Below are 14,331 nucleotides of genomic sequence, written 5' to 3'. Positions count from 1 at the left end.
TTCTGTGGCGTTTCTGATTGATTAATTACTCGTTAGTTACTCATTTCACTATCCAGAAGAACCAAATCATCTTGTACTGAATAATCATCCAACTGTTGAAACTGTTAGCACTGCTTCTGTTTAGGAACATAAACCACATCCCACACACGACGTTCTTTACACTGGGAATTCTGTGCTTCATAATCAGACCTAATTAACTGTTAGCAAGAAGAGAGTGAAACTAGTTAATCTAACCTAGGGTTTTATGGTGCTAGTGGATGTGTGTTAGCGTGTTAGCATGTTAGCGTGCTAGTTAAGGTGAGGTAGGGTTTTATGGTGCTAGTGGATGTGTGTTAGCGTGTTAGCATGTTAGCGTGCTAGTTAAGGTGAGGTAGGGTTTTATGGTGCTAGTGGATGTGTGTTAGCGTGTTAGCATGTTAGCGTGCTAGTTAAGGTGAGGTAGGGTTTTATGGTGCTAGTGGATGTGTGTTAGCGTGCTAGTTAAGGTGAGGTAGGGTTTTATGGTGCTAGTGGATGTGTGTTAGCGTGCTAGTTTAGGTGAGTTAGGGTTTTATGGTGCTAGTGGATGTGTGTTAGAGTGGTAGCGTGCTAGTTTAGGTGAGAGGGTCTTAGGGTGCTAGTGGAGGTGATGGAGGGCATTATGCTGGTAATAAAATAAAATAAAATTTAAAGGGATGAGGTCTTTTTCCCTCTCAGTGCTGGAAGCTGATTGGTCAGTCCTGCACTCGGTGGAAGTCATTTCTGAGAGCAGAGAAAATGAGCGTCCATCAGAGCGCAGGCTTTGAAGTCACATTTGCAGGCGAATGACAGCCTTCATCACAGAAAATTTCTGAGAAACTGTCCAAACGGAACATCCCTAATGCACATTACACGCAATTTCCCCTTTTTTAGCGTAGCATTGGGCCTCGCACTCTTCATCTAATGCACATAAATATCATAACAACATCAAATATTTCTTACACACACTGCGGGAACAAACAAAACCCAACCGCAACACAAACAGACAGGGACACGTTCAGGAATTTCTATTTCTATAATAATAAAGCTGAATGAAATTAAAACAGGAGTTTGTGAATAAATAAATGAATAAATATTAAACACGTTCATATATTATTATATTTGTATAAAATGATGTTTAAGTGAAGACTGACTGTCAGCACATGAGCAGTCTAAACATTTTTATTTTATAAGGATATAAATGTTGTTTGGTTAAAATAGTGAATCTTCTAACAGGTAAAACACACAAACTGCCTCGTCCTCTTTAATATTCACAAGAAGTTCGTCATCACTTTATTTACATCCTATTGTTTTCCATAATACACTTACAAATAAATATTGCATTCTTACAGTTCTACATTTAAACGTTAACGCTTGTGAATATATGTTTCACCTGAGCATTCAGCAGGGCGATCTCTCCCCTGAAAAAAACAGTTCAATAAATTAACCAATCAGGAAGAGGGGGGAGGAGAAAATGACAGGAAGTGATGTGCAGGATCTTAGACGTGTAAAAAGAACATGTACATCAGGTCTAGATAAAAAAAACAGATCTAAACATTTGTTACACAGATTATAATCGCAGATTGGACATGTCATGGCTACTGTGTGTGTGTGTGTGTGTGTGTGTGTGTGGGTGTGTGTGTGTTTCTGTACGGAAGCTCGTTACGGTCCGGACTGATCCCGAGTCAGTCGCTCAGTCTGTGTGAATCAGCTGCTACACAGTTCAGTGGATTAAACGCTGATCTCAGATCAGATCAGATCTTTTTACTGAACACAGGCTGCAGTCGTGTAAAACACCGCCATCAGACGCATAATCCTTCTTCTGTCACTCTTCCTTTCTCTCATTCGGTGTCCCTCAGCATCCAGATTATCTCCCTGCCACAGTGCATTATGGGAATTTACTCCATCAACAGTTTCACATTTTACAACTGAGTCAATTTTTGGTTATAAATTTATCTAATTGTAGCAACAGGTCTAATCTTTGGGGTCTAATTAATGATCTGCTGTGTAACCTGTGTTAGCGTGCTAACTGAGGGCATGGAGTAATCCCGCTCCTTGACCTCACACAGATAAATACGTTTCCAACCACGTCAAGTCATCCAGACTGCGTCCACACGTATACGGATATTTACTGAAAGTGAAGCTTCTTCAAGATGGAGAAATTTTAAAACTCACGTCAAGCTGTACGTCTGTTGCTTGTCTGTTGCGTGCGTTTAGCATGTTTAGCGTGTGTTATTAGTGCACCGCTCCGGCACTACAAACCACACTGAGAACCCAGATTTAGGATCAGACCCGGAAGAACACGAGGTAATACAGATCATTTTTGAATGGACAGAAATATTCCCAAAGCACTGTGTGTGTTTTTTAGGTGGGTTTCACACTGGGCGTGTTCGCCGCGGTCCGAATCCGAGTGCGACTGCTCCCCCTGCAGCGTTGTTCTGGGTTCACCTTCACTTGATTCTATCAAACCCCGGTGCGTTCACTATATTATTTGCTTTTTTATTATGGACCTTTACGGTGTCCCACAGCGTTCCCCTGCCACTCAATGTGCTGTGGAATCTAATGATGTCATCACACACAGGTTACTTTACTTCCTGAACGAGTAACGAACTTGAGAACCCGAGTAAGCGGACCCGAGTACGAGCTGCGTTCACATTCACGGGAATCGCAGATCAGTTCCGGTGCAGCCGAACTCACGGCACCTTCTACAGGTAGTCTCGGGTTCGGTACCACGGTGCGCTTCCTGGTGCGCACAACAGCTTTCACATTAGCGTAATCTGTTCTGACTAAACTGGCGGCGTTAACGCCCCTGATCAGAGGATCTCTCCGTATACATGTGGACAAGTTCTGCAAGTTCTCAAAAATATCAAACTGTGTTTAGAATTTCTGTTAATAATTCATCAATAACGTTCCCTTCAATGTGTAGCTTTAGTCTGTATACGTCACTTCTACATTATCTTGCTGCAGTGCATTGTGGGAAATCCTGTACTAACAGTACTGTAATAACAGTATGTAGTGAACAGTGTTTGCAGGTTCGGCTCTAAAGCTGATCAACTTTCCTGTAAATAAATAACTTCAGCCAAAAAAATCAGTGACGTCAAGACCAAAATAAAAACAGGAAGAAGAAATCGATTTTAATAACAACCTGTGTGTGTCTCTCTCTCTCTCTCTCTCTCTCTCTCTCTCCTGTCTCTCTCTCCTGTCTCGCTCTCTCTGCCTTGTTGCTTTTGGACTTTCTGTAATACTCTTGTTCTTCTCTTTCTGTCATTCTTTCTTTATCTCTCTGTGCTTTTTTCACTCTCTGTGTATTTAAACTTCCTCTTTAACACTTTATGAAATAAAAGCAATAAATAAACTTTTATCTGTTCATCGTTCATTTCATTATTTTCATGTTTTTTTCCCCGCTTCTTTCTCACTCCGGCGTGGATGAATTTTTCCTCCTCCATGCAAAGGCATTACAGGTGAGTTTGTTTTGAGTCTGTTCTCTCTCTCTCTCTCTCTCTCTCTCTCTCTCTCTCTCTCTTATGTTTTTATTCCTTTATTCACAGATTGTCTTGTAGTCTCTCCATATACGTCCCCATGTCCACGTCCTGACACACCCACTTTATATCATCTTCATTTCCTATCACGTTAGCGTACGGCGTGCTCTCGTCCGTCATGACTGTTGTGAAAGGTGTGAATTTCACTCTCTTTTTCACGCTCGGCTCTGCCCCTTCCTGTGTGTGGGTGGAGCTTCTTTTCTGAGACCCGCCCCCATTCAGGTTCATGTTCAGCAGAAATTTGCTTTCCTCGACACCTTCATTCCGGTCGATGGCTGTTGTAGTGAGCTCAGCGTCGCCGTGATGCCGATCTTGAAGCTCTGCCCCATTCCCGAGCCACACCCAGTCATGGGCATGGTTAAGAGTGCTGCGGTCCAAAACAGGAAGTTGTTTGTGTCGGTAGCGGAAGGCGAAGCTGATGCAGTTGATGAGGAAGACGAGGATGGCGAGGCCGAAGACACCGAGCAGCGCGTACATGCCGATCTCGAGGTCTGAAAGATGCCGTGGGTTTGCAGTGAGCTCGTCACTAGGGATTTCATCCTGGGTGGGATTATTGATTTGCCCCTCCCCCCATGCTTCATTATTGCTCCCCTGATTGGTTATGGCTGACTTTGTAGTGCCACTGACCTTCCTAAGTGCAACTTCCTCTGCGTTCGTGAACTTCCATCCACCTCCATCGTTATCTTCTTCTAAAACCTGGACATCCTGTTTATGTTCGCTGGTGCCATTGTCCAAATCACTGTATCCTCCCTCCACCTGCACCCTACTCTTCTCTTCCTGGCCAAATTTAACCCGAACACTTCCAACACCCATTGCTAACACACTCTTCCTCTTGGACTTCTGGCACGTTTCGGAGATCAGCATCTCTACACGCACCAGTGACCCTTGACCTTCATGCTCAGCCGTCACGATGGGCCAGGGATGAAGCTGATCCTGATTGGTGGAGACTATGTGCTCATTCTGTGAGGTCACAGCTAGCGTGAAGTCTTTAGGGTCGTAGATGTCGAGAGGCGTCGCAGAGCCATCGCTGTATTGAATCCATGCGCTGATTACTGCTTCCTGTAAGAATGAGCGAAAGAGAGAGAACCATTAAACCTGATCTGCTAATCAGAGTCACAGTGTGTAGTGTGTCTGAGTAGAACCCTTGTGTGTTCTCCTCGTCAGTGTGGTTCTTTAGTGAAGTGAGAACACCGCAGTCACACTCGGGTCTGAGAGCATCTGAGTGAGGTGGTCTCGATCCGTGTTTAAATGTACTCTAAAAGTGATTCAACTCTGAATCAACTCAATTATAGTGAGAAAGCAGTTCGACTCAGAATCGACTCACTGTAGGTAGTGAATCAAACATGTGTGTTTTGGGTTTTAGAAGTTTTTCAGTACGCTGATATACTGAACCACATGACAGAGCTGTACTGCTGCACAAGTACTGAGTGTTCTGGAGATCTGGATAAAGAGAAACTAAAATAAATTCTGGATGTGACACAAAATATTTTAAACACACTATTTACTGTATAGAATTATCTAATCAGTTATTTAGTGCTGGCCCTGTGTTGTCTGTGTTCTCCAAGTTCTCTGTGTTCTCTGTGGTCTCTGTGTTCTCCAAGTTCTCAGTGTTCTCCAAGTTGTCTGTGTTCTCTGTGTTCTCCAAGTTCTCTGTGTTCTCCAAGTTCTCAGTGTTCTCCAAGTTGTCTGTGTTCTCTGTGTTCTCCAAGTTCTCTGTGTTCTCCAAGTTCTCAGTGTTCTCCAAGTTGTCTATGTTCTCTGTGTTCTCCAAGTTCTCTGTGTTCTCCAAGTTCTCCATGGTCTCTGTGGTCTCCAAGTTCTCTGTGTTCTCCACGTTCTCGGTGTTGTCCAAGCTCTCTGTCCTTGGGTGATTTTTTGGTTTCTCTACACACTACACACACCTCAGACAAACTTGTTTAGCCTGTTGTTTTGATTAATCACATGCAGTGTGAAAACAAACCAAAAGATTCAGACGACACATGGACGCGTGACACACTCTGCTCACACTGAACATCCTCTAAACACAATCAGGCCTTAGATCCACCATAAACATGGTTGGTCGGTTGGTCGGATGGCCGGTCGGAAGATCGGTCGGTTGGTTGGATAGTCGGTCGGTCGGTTGGTCGGTCAGTCGGTTGGTTGGATGGTTGGTTGGTTGATCAGTTGGTCGGATGGTTGGTTGGATGGATGTTTGGATGGTTGGTTGGTCGGATGGGTGGTTGTATGGTTGGTTGGTCGGATGGTTGGTTGGTTGGTCGGATGGTTGCTTGGTTTGCTGGTCGGTTGGTTGGATGGTTGGTTGGATGGTTGGTCAGATGGATGGTTGGTCGGTTGGTTGGATGGTTGGTTGGTCGGTTGGATGGTTGGTTGGTCAGTCAGTTAATTGGATGGTTGGTTGGTCGGTCGGTTGGTCGTATGGTTGGTCGGTCGGTCGGTTGGTCGATCGGTCGGTTGGTCGGATGGTTGGTCGGTCGATCGGTCAGTTGGATGGTTGGTCGGATGGTTGGTTGGTCAGTTGGTTGGTTGGTCAGTCGGTTGGTCGGATGGATGTTTGGATGGCTGGTTGGTCGGTTGGTTGGTCGGGATGGGTTGTTGGATGGTTGGTTGGTTGGTCGGTTGGTTGGTCGGATGGGTAGTTGGATGGTTGGTTGGTCGGTTGGTCAGGTGGTTGGTTGGTCGGTTGGTTGGTTGGTCGGTTGGTTGGTTGGTCGGTTGGTTGGATGGTCGGCTGGTTGGATGGTTGGTTGGTCGGATGGTTGGTTTGATGGTTGTTCAGATGGATGGTTGTATGGTTAGTTGGTCGGTCAGTTGGTTGGATGGTTGGTCAGATGGGTGGTTGGATGGTTGGTTGATCGGATGGATGGTTAGTCAATTGGTTGTTTGGTTGGTCGGATGGTTGGTTTGCTGGTTGGTCGGATGGGTTGGGTGGTTGTATGGTTGGTTGGTTGGTTAGTTGGTTGGATGGTTGGTCAGATGGGTGGTTGGATGGTTGGTCGGTTGGTTGGTCGGATGGATGGTTGGTCGGTTGGTTGGTTGGTCGGATGGATGGTTGGTCGGTTGGTTGGTCAGATGGATAGTTGGTTGGTTAGTTGGTTGGTTGGTTGGAACCCTGAATAATTTGTAGGATTTGCAGATGGTTTGAAGATTCACTCAACGCCAAGCCATGATCACTTTTTCCTCACTTTAATATCAGTTCAACTTATATGGTTTGATCAACTCCAAAGTTCTGTTAAGAGACTGCACCTTTAGTACCATAGTTCAGCCTTACAACCTGCTGGTTCTCTCATCCCACTGCAAACCTCTGATTATAAGCCCCACCCCCAAAATAGCCCAGAATGTGGACTCGAGTGTAAAGATTTCCTTAAAGGCTTATGGGATGTTTTCATAGGATTAGGGTTAGGGGTTAGGGTTAGGGTTAGGCCTATTTTGGGCCACATTTTAGGCCACATTTTGGGCTCATTTGTGCATTTGTATGTGTGTGTGTGTGTCTCACCTGTTTGTGTGTGTGTAGCAGGTTGTTAGCAGTAGCAGTGATATAAATGACATTATTGTGCTGTGGACTGAGTTGAAGGGAGAGAGAGAGAGATCCAACAATCTGAACAACGAGATCGGAGACGGTGACTTTATCATCCAGCACCGTGATGGTTCTCTCAGCCAGGATCGAGTCCGACAGAGGAGAGATCACCTATGGATAAAAATATATATAATATACAGTATGCATTACATCAATAAATAAATCATGCAAAACAATGACCAGATCTGAAAAAGAGGTCCTCGGTACACGAATCATAAAGAACACCCTTTCACGACGTGAAGAGAACTGATTTGGGAGGAATACATACTTCATCTTCCAAAGACTAATAAACAAAGTTCAGATTAAATTTAGAGCCTGTGTTAGCAGGAACGGGCAGAACCAGGAAGTTCTTGCAGTGTACATCATTAATACTCGTGGAGAAAGCTACTCTACTCTGTAAAAGTATAATTCTCTGCCTGAGTGACATCACAGGCGGCGTCTCTGACAGAGACCTGTCAATCAAGTGTGCTCATCAGAATATTCCGCCACGCCCTATTTATTACACATCTTTCTTTTTATGCAAAAGCCTTAATCATTTTTAATAATCAATAATAAACAATGATCATTTAAACATAGTGAAGGACACACATGCAGATCAACTGTAAACTGATATTTATGTGTGTGTGTGTGGGGGGGGGCGTTACAGCTTCAAGTGGTATTATCTTGTTAACATTCATTCAGGTGAGACTTCCCTGTGTGATTGTATCACTACAGTCCTGTGACTTCCTACTTTAATACTGAACTCTTTAAAGCTCTTTCAGTCTCCGAGCTGCAGTACCCTAAACACTGCAGAACCCTGACCACTGCAAAACTCTGAACACTGCAGAACCCTGCAACCCCGGAACCCTGCAGAACCCTGAACACTGAACCCTGTAGAACCTGAAGAACACTGAACCCTGCAGAACCCTGCACAACCCTGAACCCTGAACGCTGCAGAACCCTGAACCCTGCAGAACCCTAAACGCTGCAGAACATTTATTCAGGATTTATGGCTAAATACTAATTAGGAGTGTTAAATTCCTCCATCTTTAAATGACCTGTGACTCATCTGTTAGTGTCAAATTGTTACGCCACGGCCGGCACATGGCACTGCGGTGCAGCTTCGGACTATACACGTGACTCTTGTTTTGGTTCGTTCGCTTCCTGCTTAGACATTGGCTTATGGGCGAGGGTGTACCTTGATTTGAGCCAGGTGTCTGTGTTTAGTTTAATTATGTAGGCTATTTCAACCCCTCGTGTGGCTGCGCACTTCGCGCAGTATATTTAGTTGTAACATTTGTAATGTTTAGCACGTGTAGCTATAGCGCCGTGTGTTAATGCAGTAGCTAATGCGTGTAGCATGCTAGCAGTCTCATGTCCCTGTTCTGTTCTTTGAGTATTGCCTAGAATATAGCCCCATGTCTGATCCTGATAGTCCTGTTCAACATAGACTGCGTTTCTTGTGTTTATTTGTTTGGTGTTAATAAAGACTTTGATCTGCACCTGCATCCGCTTCCAGTGCCGTTCCGTGACACAAATACTTTAACATTTAATGTTGGGATGCGTGTTGAGCTGAACGACGAGTAAAGCGAGAATAAAGATGGAGATTTATGCTAATAAGCTTCCTGAGTGTGTGTGTGTATGTGTGTGTATACCTGTATGGTGGTGATGCCCAGGTCCCTCCCCATTAACACTCTTCCATCTGTGAGTCGTGCAATTCGCTCGTCCTCCACCTTCAGGAAATCCAGCACCAGGTCTGTTATGTCTGCCAACCAATCAGGTCCCAGCATGTGGATGAGGTCATCAGCGGGGTCGCTCGGTTCGGCCACGAAGTGTGTGAGAACCCGAACAAGAGCGTACTGATACTGCAGCGTGCATCCTTTCCCTTTACGCTCATCATCATCATCATCCTCACTGTCCCGGGTCGGCCTGAAGGGGAATTAAAACAAACAACTCATACTAAACACCAACACTCAACACCGACACGCTCCAGTACTCAACACTGACACTCAACACCTATACCCAACACAAACACGCTCCGATACTCAACAGCAACACTCAACCCTGACACACTCCAATACTCAACACCGACACTCAACACCTACACTCAATACTGACACACTTCAATACTCAACACCGACACTCAACACTGACACGCTCCAATACTCAACACCGACACTCAACACTGACACTCAACACCGATACACTCCAAAACTCAACACAGACACACACCAATACTCAACACCAATACTCAACAATGATACTCAACACCGACACTCAACACAGACCCGCTCCAATACTGAACACCGATACACACCAAAACTCAACAACGATACTCAACACAGACACTCAACAACGCCCCCTCCAATACTCAACACTGATACTCAACACCCATATGCAACAGTGACACTCAACACAGACACGCTCCAGTACTCAATACCGATATTCAAAGCAAACACTCAACACAGACACACTCCGGTACTCAACACAGACACGCGCCGATACTCAACACCTATACTTAACACCAACACTCAACACAGACACACACTGATACGCAACACTGACACACTCCGATACTCAACACCTATACTTAACACCGACACTCAACACAGACACGCTCCGATACTCAACACCAACACCGACACTCAACACAGACACGCTCCAATACTCAACACCTATACCCAACACAAACACGCTACGATACTCAACACCAACACTCAACAGTGACACACTTCGATTCTCAACACAGACACGGTCCGATACTCAACACCAACACTCAACGCCTACACTCAACACCGAGACTCAACACTGACAGGCTCCGATACTCAACACCTATACTCCACTCCGATACTCAACACAGACAGGGTCCGATAATCAACACCTATACTCAACACCGATACTCAACACAGACATACTCCAATACTCAACACCGATATGCTCAGAAACTCGACACCGACACTCAACACTGACACGCACCAATACTCTACAATGATACTCAACACCGATACTCAACACAGACACTCAACACCGACACGCGCCGATACTCAACACCGACACGCGCCGATACTCAACACCGACACGCGCTGATATTCAACACTGACACACACTCGGTAGTAAACTGAAATGAAGAGGTGATGATGTTAAACACTCACAAACCCCACATGGTAAATAAATAGTGGCTGTTTAATGAAGTTTCCATAGATTACAGTTGCGTCTGTGTGTATCTGTCTGTGTGTGTTTTTTATGCCCCTCTGTTCCATTTCTCGCAGTGTAGGAGAGTGTTATTACTCAAAATTTCAGGCTCTCTCGAAGAGCAGAGTGCGTGTGTGTATGTGTGTGTATGTGTGTGTGTGTGTGTGTGTGCGTGTGTGTGTGTGTGTAGTGCCTTTAAAGCCACCAAGAGACAAAAATTGGGCAAATTGAAAAATGAGACCAGCAGAGAGAGAGAGTAAAGGCCTGTGGGAAGCTGGGATGATAACAACACACACACACACACACACACACACACACACATACTGCAGTGGGGAAATAAAGGTGTTGAAGGTGGATCCACTGTGGTTTAAATGACTGTGTTTCATGTTTGTGTGAGAGTGATTGGACCTACAACACACACACACACACACCTCTTGTTTCCGGTGATGGGGACTCTCCATCCTTTCACCTGACTCAGTTCCACATCAGAGACGTCAATCTGTAGCGGTAACCGTGGCACCCAGACGCTCAACTCTAATTGGCTGTTCAGATACAGGTATGTAAAGTTCACCTGCACAGAGACACGCCCCCTCATCTCTTTACCATTCACTAACACCTCATCACAGGCCGGAGAGACCTGAAGAGAGACAGACAGACAGAGAGAAAGTTAGGAAATGTATGATTATACTCACACTCAACCCACTTAATGTGAACCAAATACGTGAAGTTTGATTCATTAGATTTTCTGCTAGTAACACTGTAGTGTGTGTAACAGTGTGGTGTATGCAACAACATACTGTTTAACAGTGTAGTGTATGTTACAGTGTAGAGTGTGTAACAGTGTAGTGTGTGTTAGTGTAGTGTGTGTAACAGTGTAGAGTGTGTAACAGTGTAGTGTGTGTAACAGTGTAGAGTGTGTAACAGTGTAGAGTGTGTAACAGTGTAGTGTGTTACAGTGTAGAGTGTCTTTTACAGTGTAGTGTGTGTTACAGTGTAGTGTGTGTTACAGTGTAGTGTGTGTAACAGTGTAGAGTGTGTAACAGTGTAGTGTGTTACAGTGTAGAGTGTCTTTTACAGTGTAGTGTGTGTTACAGTGTAGTGTGTGTTAGTGTAGTGTCTGTTACAGTGTAGAGTGTGTGTTACAGTGTAGTGTGTGTTACAGTGTAGTGTGTGTGTAACAGTGTAGAGTGTGTGTAACAGTGTAGTGTGTGTTACAGTGTAGTGTGTGTTAGTGTAGAGTGTGTAACAGTGTAGTGTGTGTTACAGTGTATTGTGTGTAACAGTGTAGTGTGTTACAGTGTAGTGTGTGTTAGTGTAGTGTGTGTTAGTGTAGAGTGTGTAACAGTGTAGTGTGTGTTACAGTGTAGTGTGTGTAACAGTGTAGTGTGTTACAGTGTAGTGTCTTTTACAGTGTAGTGTGTGTTAATGTAGTGTGTGTTACAGTGTAGTGTGTGTTAGTGTAGTGTGTATTACAGTGTAGTGTGTGTGTAACAGTGTAGTGTGTGTTACAGTGTAGTGTGTGTGTAACAGTGTAGAGTGTGTGTAACAGTGTAGTGTGTGTTACAGTGTAGTGTACGTTAGTGTAGAGTGTGTAACAGTGTAGTGTGTGTTACAGTGTAGAGTGTCTTTTACAGTGTAGTGTGTGTGTTACAGTGTAGTGTGTGTTAGTGTAGTGTGTGTTACAGTGTAGTGTGTGTTACAGTGTAGTGTGTGTTAGTGTAGAGTGTGTAACAGTGTAGTGTGTGTTACAGTGTAGAGTGTATTTTACAGTGTAGTGTGTGTTACAGTGTAGTGTGTGTTAGTGTAGAGTGTGTAACAGTGTAGTGTGTGTTACAGTGTAGAGTGTCTTTTACAGTGTAGTGTGTGTTACAGTGTAGTGTGTTAGTGTAGAGTGTGTAACAGTGTAGTGTGTGTTACAGTGTAGAGTGTCTTTTACAGTGTAGTGTTTTACAGTGTAGTGTGTGTTAGTGTAGTGTGTGTTACAGTGTAGTATGTGTTTAACAGTGTAGTGTGTGTGTAACAGTGTAGAGTGTGTTACAGTGTAGTGTGTTACAGTGTAGTGTGTGTTACAGTGTAGAGTGTGTAACAGTGTAGAGTGTGTGTAACAGTGTAGAGTGTGTAACAGTGTAGTGTGTGTGTAACAGTGTAGTGTGTGTAACAGTGTAGTGTGTGTAACAGTGTAGTGTGTGTTACAGTGTAGAGTGTGTAACAGTGTAGAGTGTGTGTAACAGTGTAGTGTGTGTAACAGTGTAGTGTGTGTTACAGTGTAGAGTGTGTAACAGTGTAGAGTGTGTGTAACAGTGTAGTGTGTGTTACAGTGTAGAGTGTGTGTAACAGTGTAGAGTGTGTGTAACAGTGTAGTGTGTGTAACAGTGTAGTGTGTGTTACAGTGTAGAGTGTGTAACAGTGTAGAGTGTGTGTAACAGTGTAGTGTGTGTGTTACAGTGTAGAGTGTGTTAGTGTAGAGTGTGTGTAACAGTGTAGTGTGTGTAACAGTGTAGAGTGTGTAACAGTGTAGTGTGTGTGTAACAGTGTAGTGTGTGTAACAGTGTAGTGTGTGTAACAGTGTAGAGTGTGTAACAGTGTAGTGTGTGTTACAGTGTAGTGTGTGTAACAGTGTAGTGTGTGTTACAGTGTAGAGTGTGTAACAGTGTAGAGTGTGTAACAGTGTAGTGTGTGTAACAGTGTAGTGTGTGTAACAGTGTAGAGTGTGTAACAGTGTAGTGTGTGTTACAGTGTAGTGTGTGTGTAACAGTGTAGAGTGTGTAACAGTGTAGTGTGTGTTACAGTGTATTGTGTGTAACAGTGTAGTGTGTGTTAGTGTAGTGTGTGTGTTAGTGTAGAGTGTGTGTGTAACAGTGTAGTGTGTGTAACAGTGTAGAGTGTGTAACAGTGTAGTGTGTGTAACAGTGTAGTGTGTGTTACAGTGTAGTGTGTGTAACAGTGTAGAGTGTGTAACAGTGTAGAGTGTGTAACAGTGTAGAGTGTGTGTAACAGTGTAGAGTGTGTAACAGTGTAGAGTGTGTAACAGTGTAGAGTGTGTAACAGTGTAGTGTGTGTGTAACAGTGTAGTGTGTGTAACAGTGTAGTGTGTGTAACAGTGTAGAGTGTGTAACAGTGTAGTGTGTGTTACAGTGTAGTGTGCGTGTAACAGTGTAGAGTGTGTAACAGTGTAGAGTGTGTGTAACAGTGTAGTGTGTGTTAGTGTAGAGTGTGTAACAGTGTAGTGTGTGTTACAGTGTATTGTGTGTAACAGTGTAGTGTGTGTGTAACAGTGTAGTGTGTGTAACAGTGTAGTGTGTGTAACAGTGTAGAGTGTGTAACAGTGTAGAGTGTGTGTAACAGTGTAGTGTGTGTTAGTGTAGAGTGTGTAACAGTGTAGTGTGTGTTACAGTGTATTGTGTGTAACAGTGTAGTGTGTGTTAGTGTAGTGTGTGTGTTAGTGTAGAGTGTGTGTGTAACAGTGTAGTGTGTGTAACAGTGTAGAGTGTGTAACAGTGTAGTGTGTGTAACAGTGTAGTGTGTGTAACAGTGTAGTGTGTGTTACAGTGTAGTGTGTGTAACAGTGTAGAGTGTGTAACAGTGTAGTGTGTGTAACAGTGTAGAGTGTGTAACAGTGTAGTGTGTGTGTAACAGTGTAGAGTGTGTAACAGTGTAGAGTGTGTGTAACAGTGTAGTGTGTGTTAGTGTAGAGTGTGTAACAGTGTAGTGTGTGTTACAGTGTATTGTGTGTAACAGTGTAGTGTGTGTTAGTGTAGTGTGTGTGTTAGTGTAGAGTGTGTGTGTAACAGTGTAGTGTGTGTAACAGTGTAGAGTGTGTAACAGTGTAGTGTGTGTAACAGTGTAGTGTGTGTAACAGTGTAGTGTGTGTTACAGTTTAGTGTGTGTAACAGTGTAGAGTGTGTAACAGTGTAGTGTGTGTAACAGTGTAGAGTGTGTTAGTGTAGTGTGTGTGTTAGTGTAGAGTGTGTGTGTAACAGTGTAGTGTGTGTAACAGTGTAGAGTGTGTAACAGTGTAGTGTGTGTAACAGTGTAGTGTGTGTAACAGTG

At 44.0% G+C, this 14,331-nt stretch overlaps 1 protein-coding gene across 1 annotated transcript in view; it reads right to left on the bottom strand.

Annotated features, from left to right (window-relative positions):
• Positions 1-1,050: 1,050 nt before the first annotated feature.
• The window catches only part of si:dkey-215k6.1 (transmembrane protein 132C), a 104,452-nt gene continuing 91,171 nt past the window's right edge, over positions 1,051-14,331 (bottom strand). The window contains exons 5-8 of the mRNA XM_053674613.1: positions 10,713-10,918; positions 8,745-9,018; positions 7,030-7,221; positions 1,051-4,595 (exon numbers count right to left, since the gene is read on the bottom strand). Of these exons, the coding sequence (XP_053530588.1) occupies positions 3,540-4,595; positions 7,030-7,221; positions 8,745-9,018; positions 10,713-10,918 (1,728 nt within the window). The 3' untranslated portion in view covers positions 1,051-3,539. The remainder of the gene's footprint in view (positions 4,596-7,029; positions 7,222-8,744; positions 9,019-10,712; positions 10,919-14,331) is intronic.

The sequence above is a fragment of the Ictalurus punctatus genome, chromosome 22, assembly GCF_001660625.3.
Source record: "Ictalurus punctatus breed USDA103 chromosome 22, Coco_2.0, whole genome shotgun sequence".
NCBI classification, from domain to species: domain Eukaryota; kingdom Metazoa; phylum Chordata; class Actinopteri; order Siluriformes; family Ictaluridae; genus Ictalurus; species Ictalurus punctatus.
The sequence above is the reverse complement of the archived record's forward strand: the minus strand, read 5'-3'. Positions and strand labels throughout refer to the sequence as shown.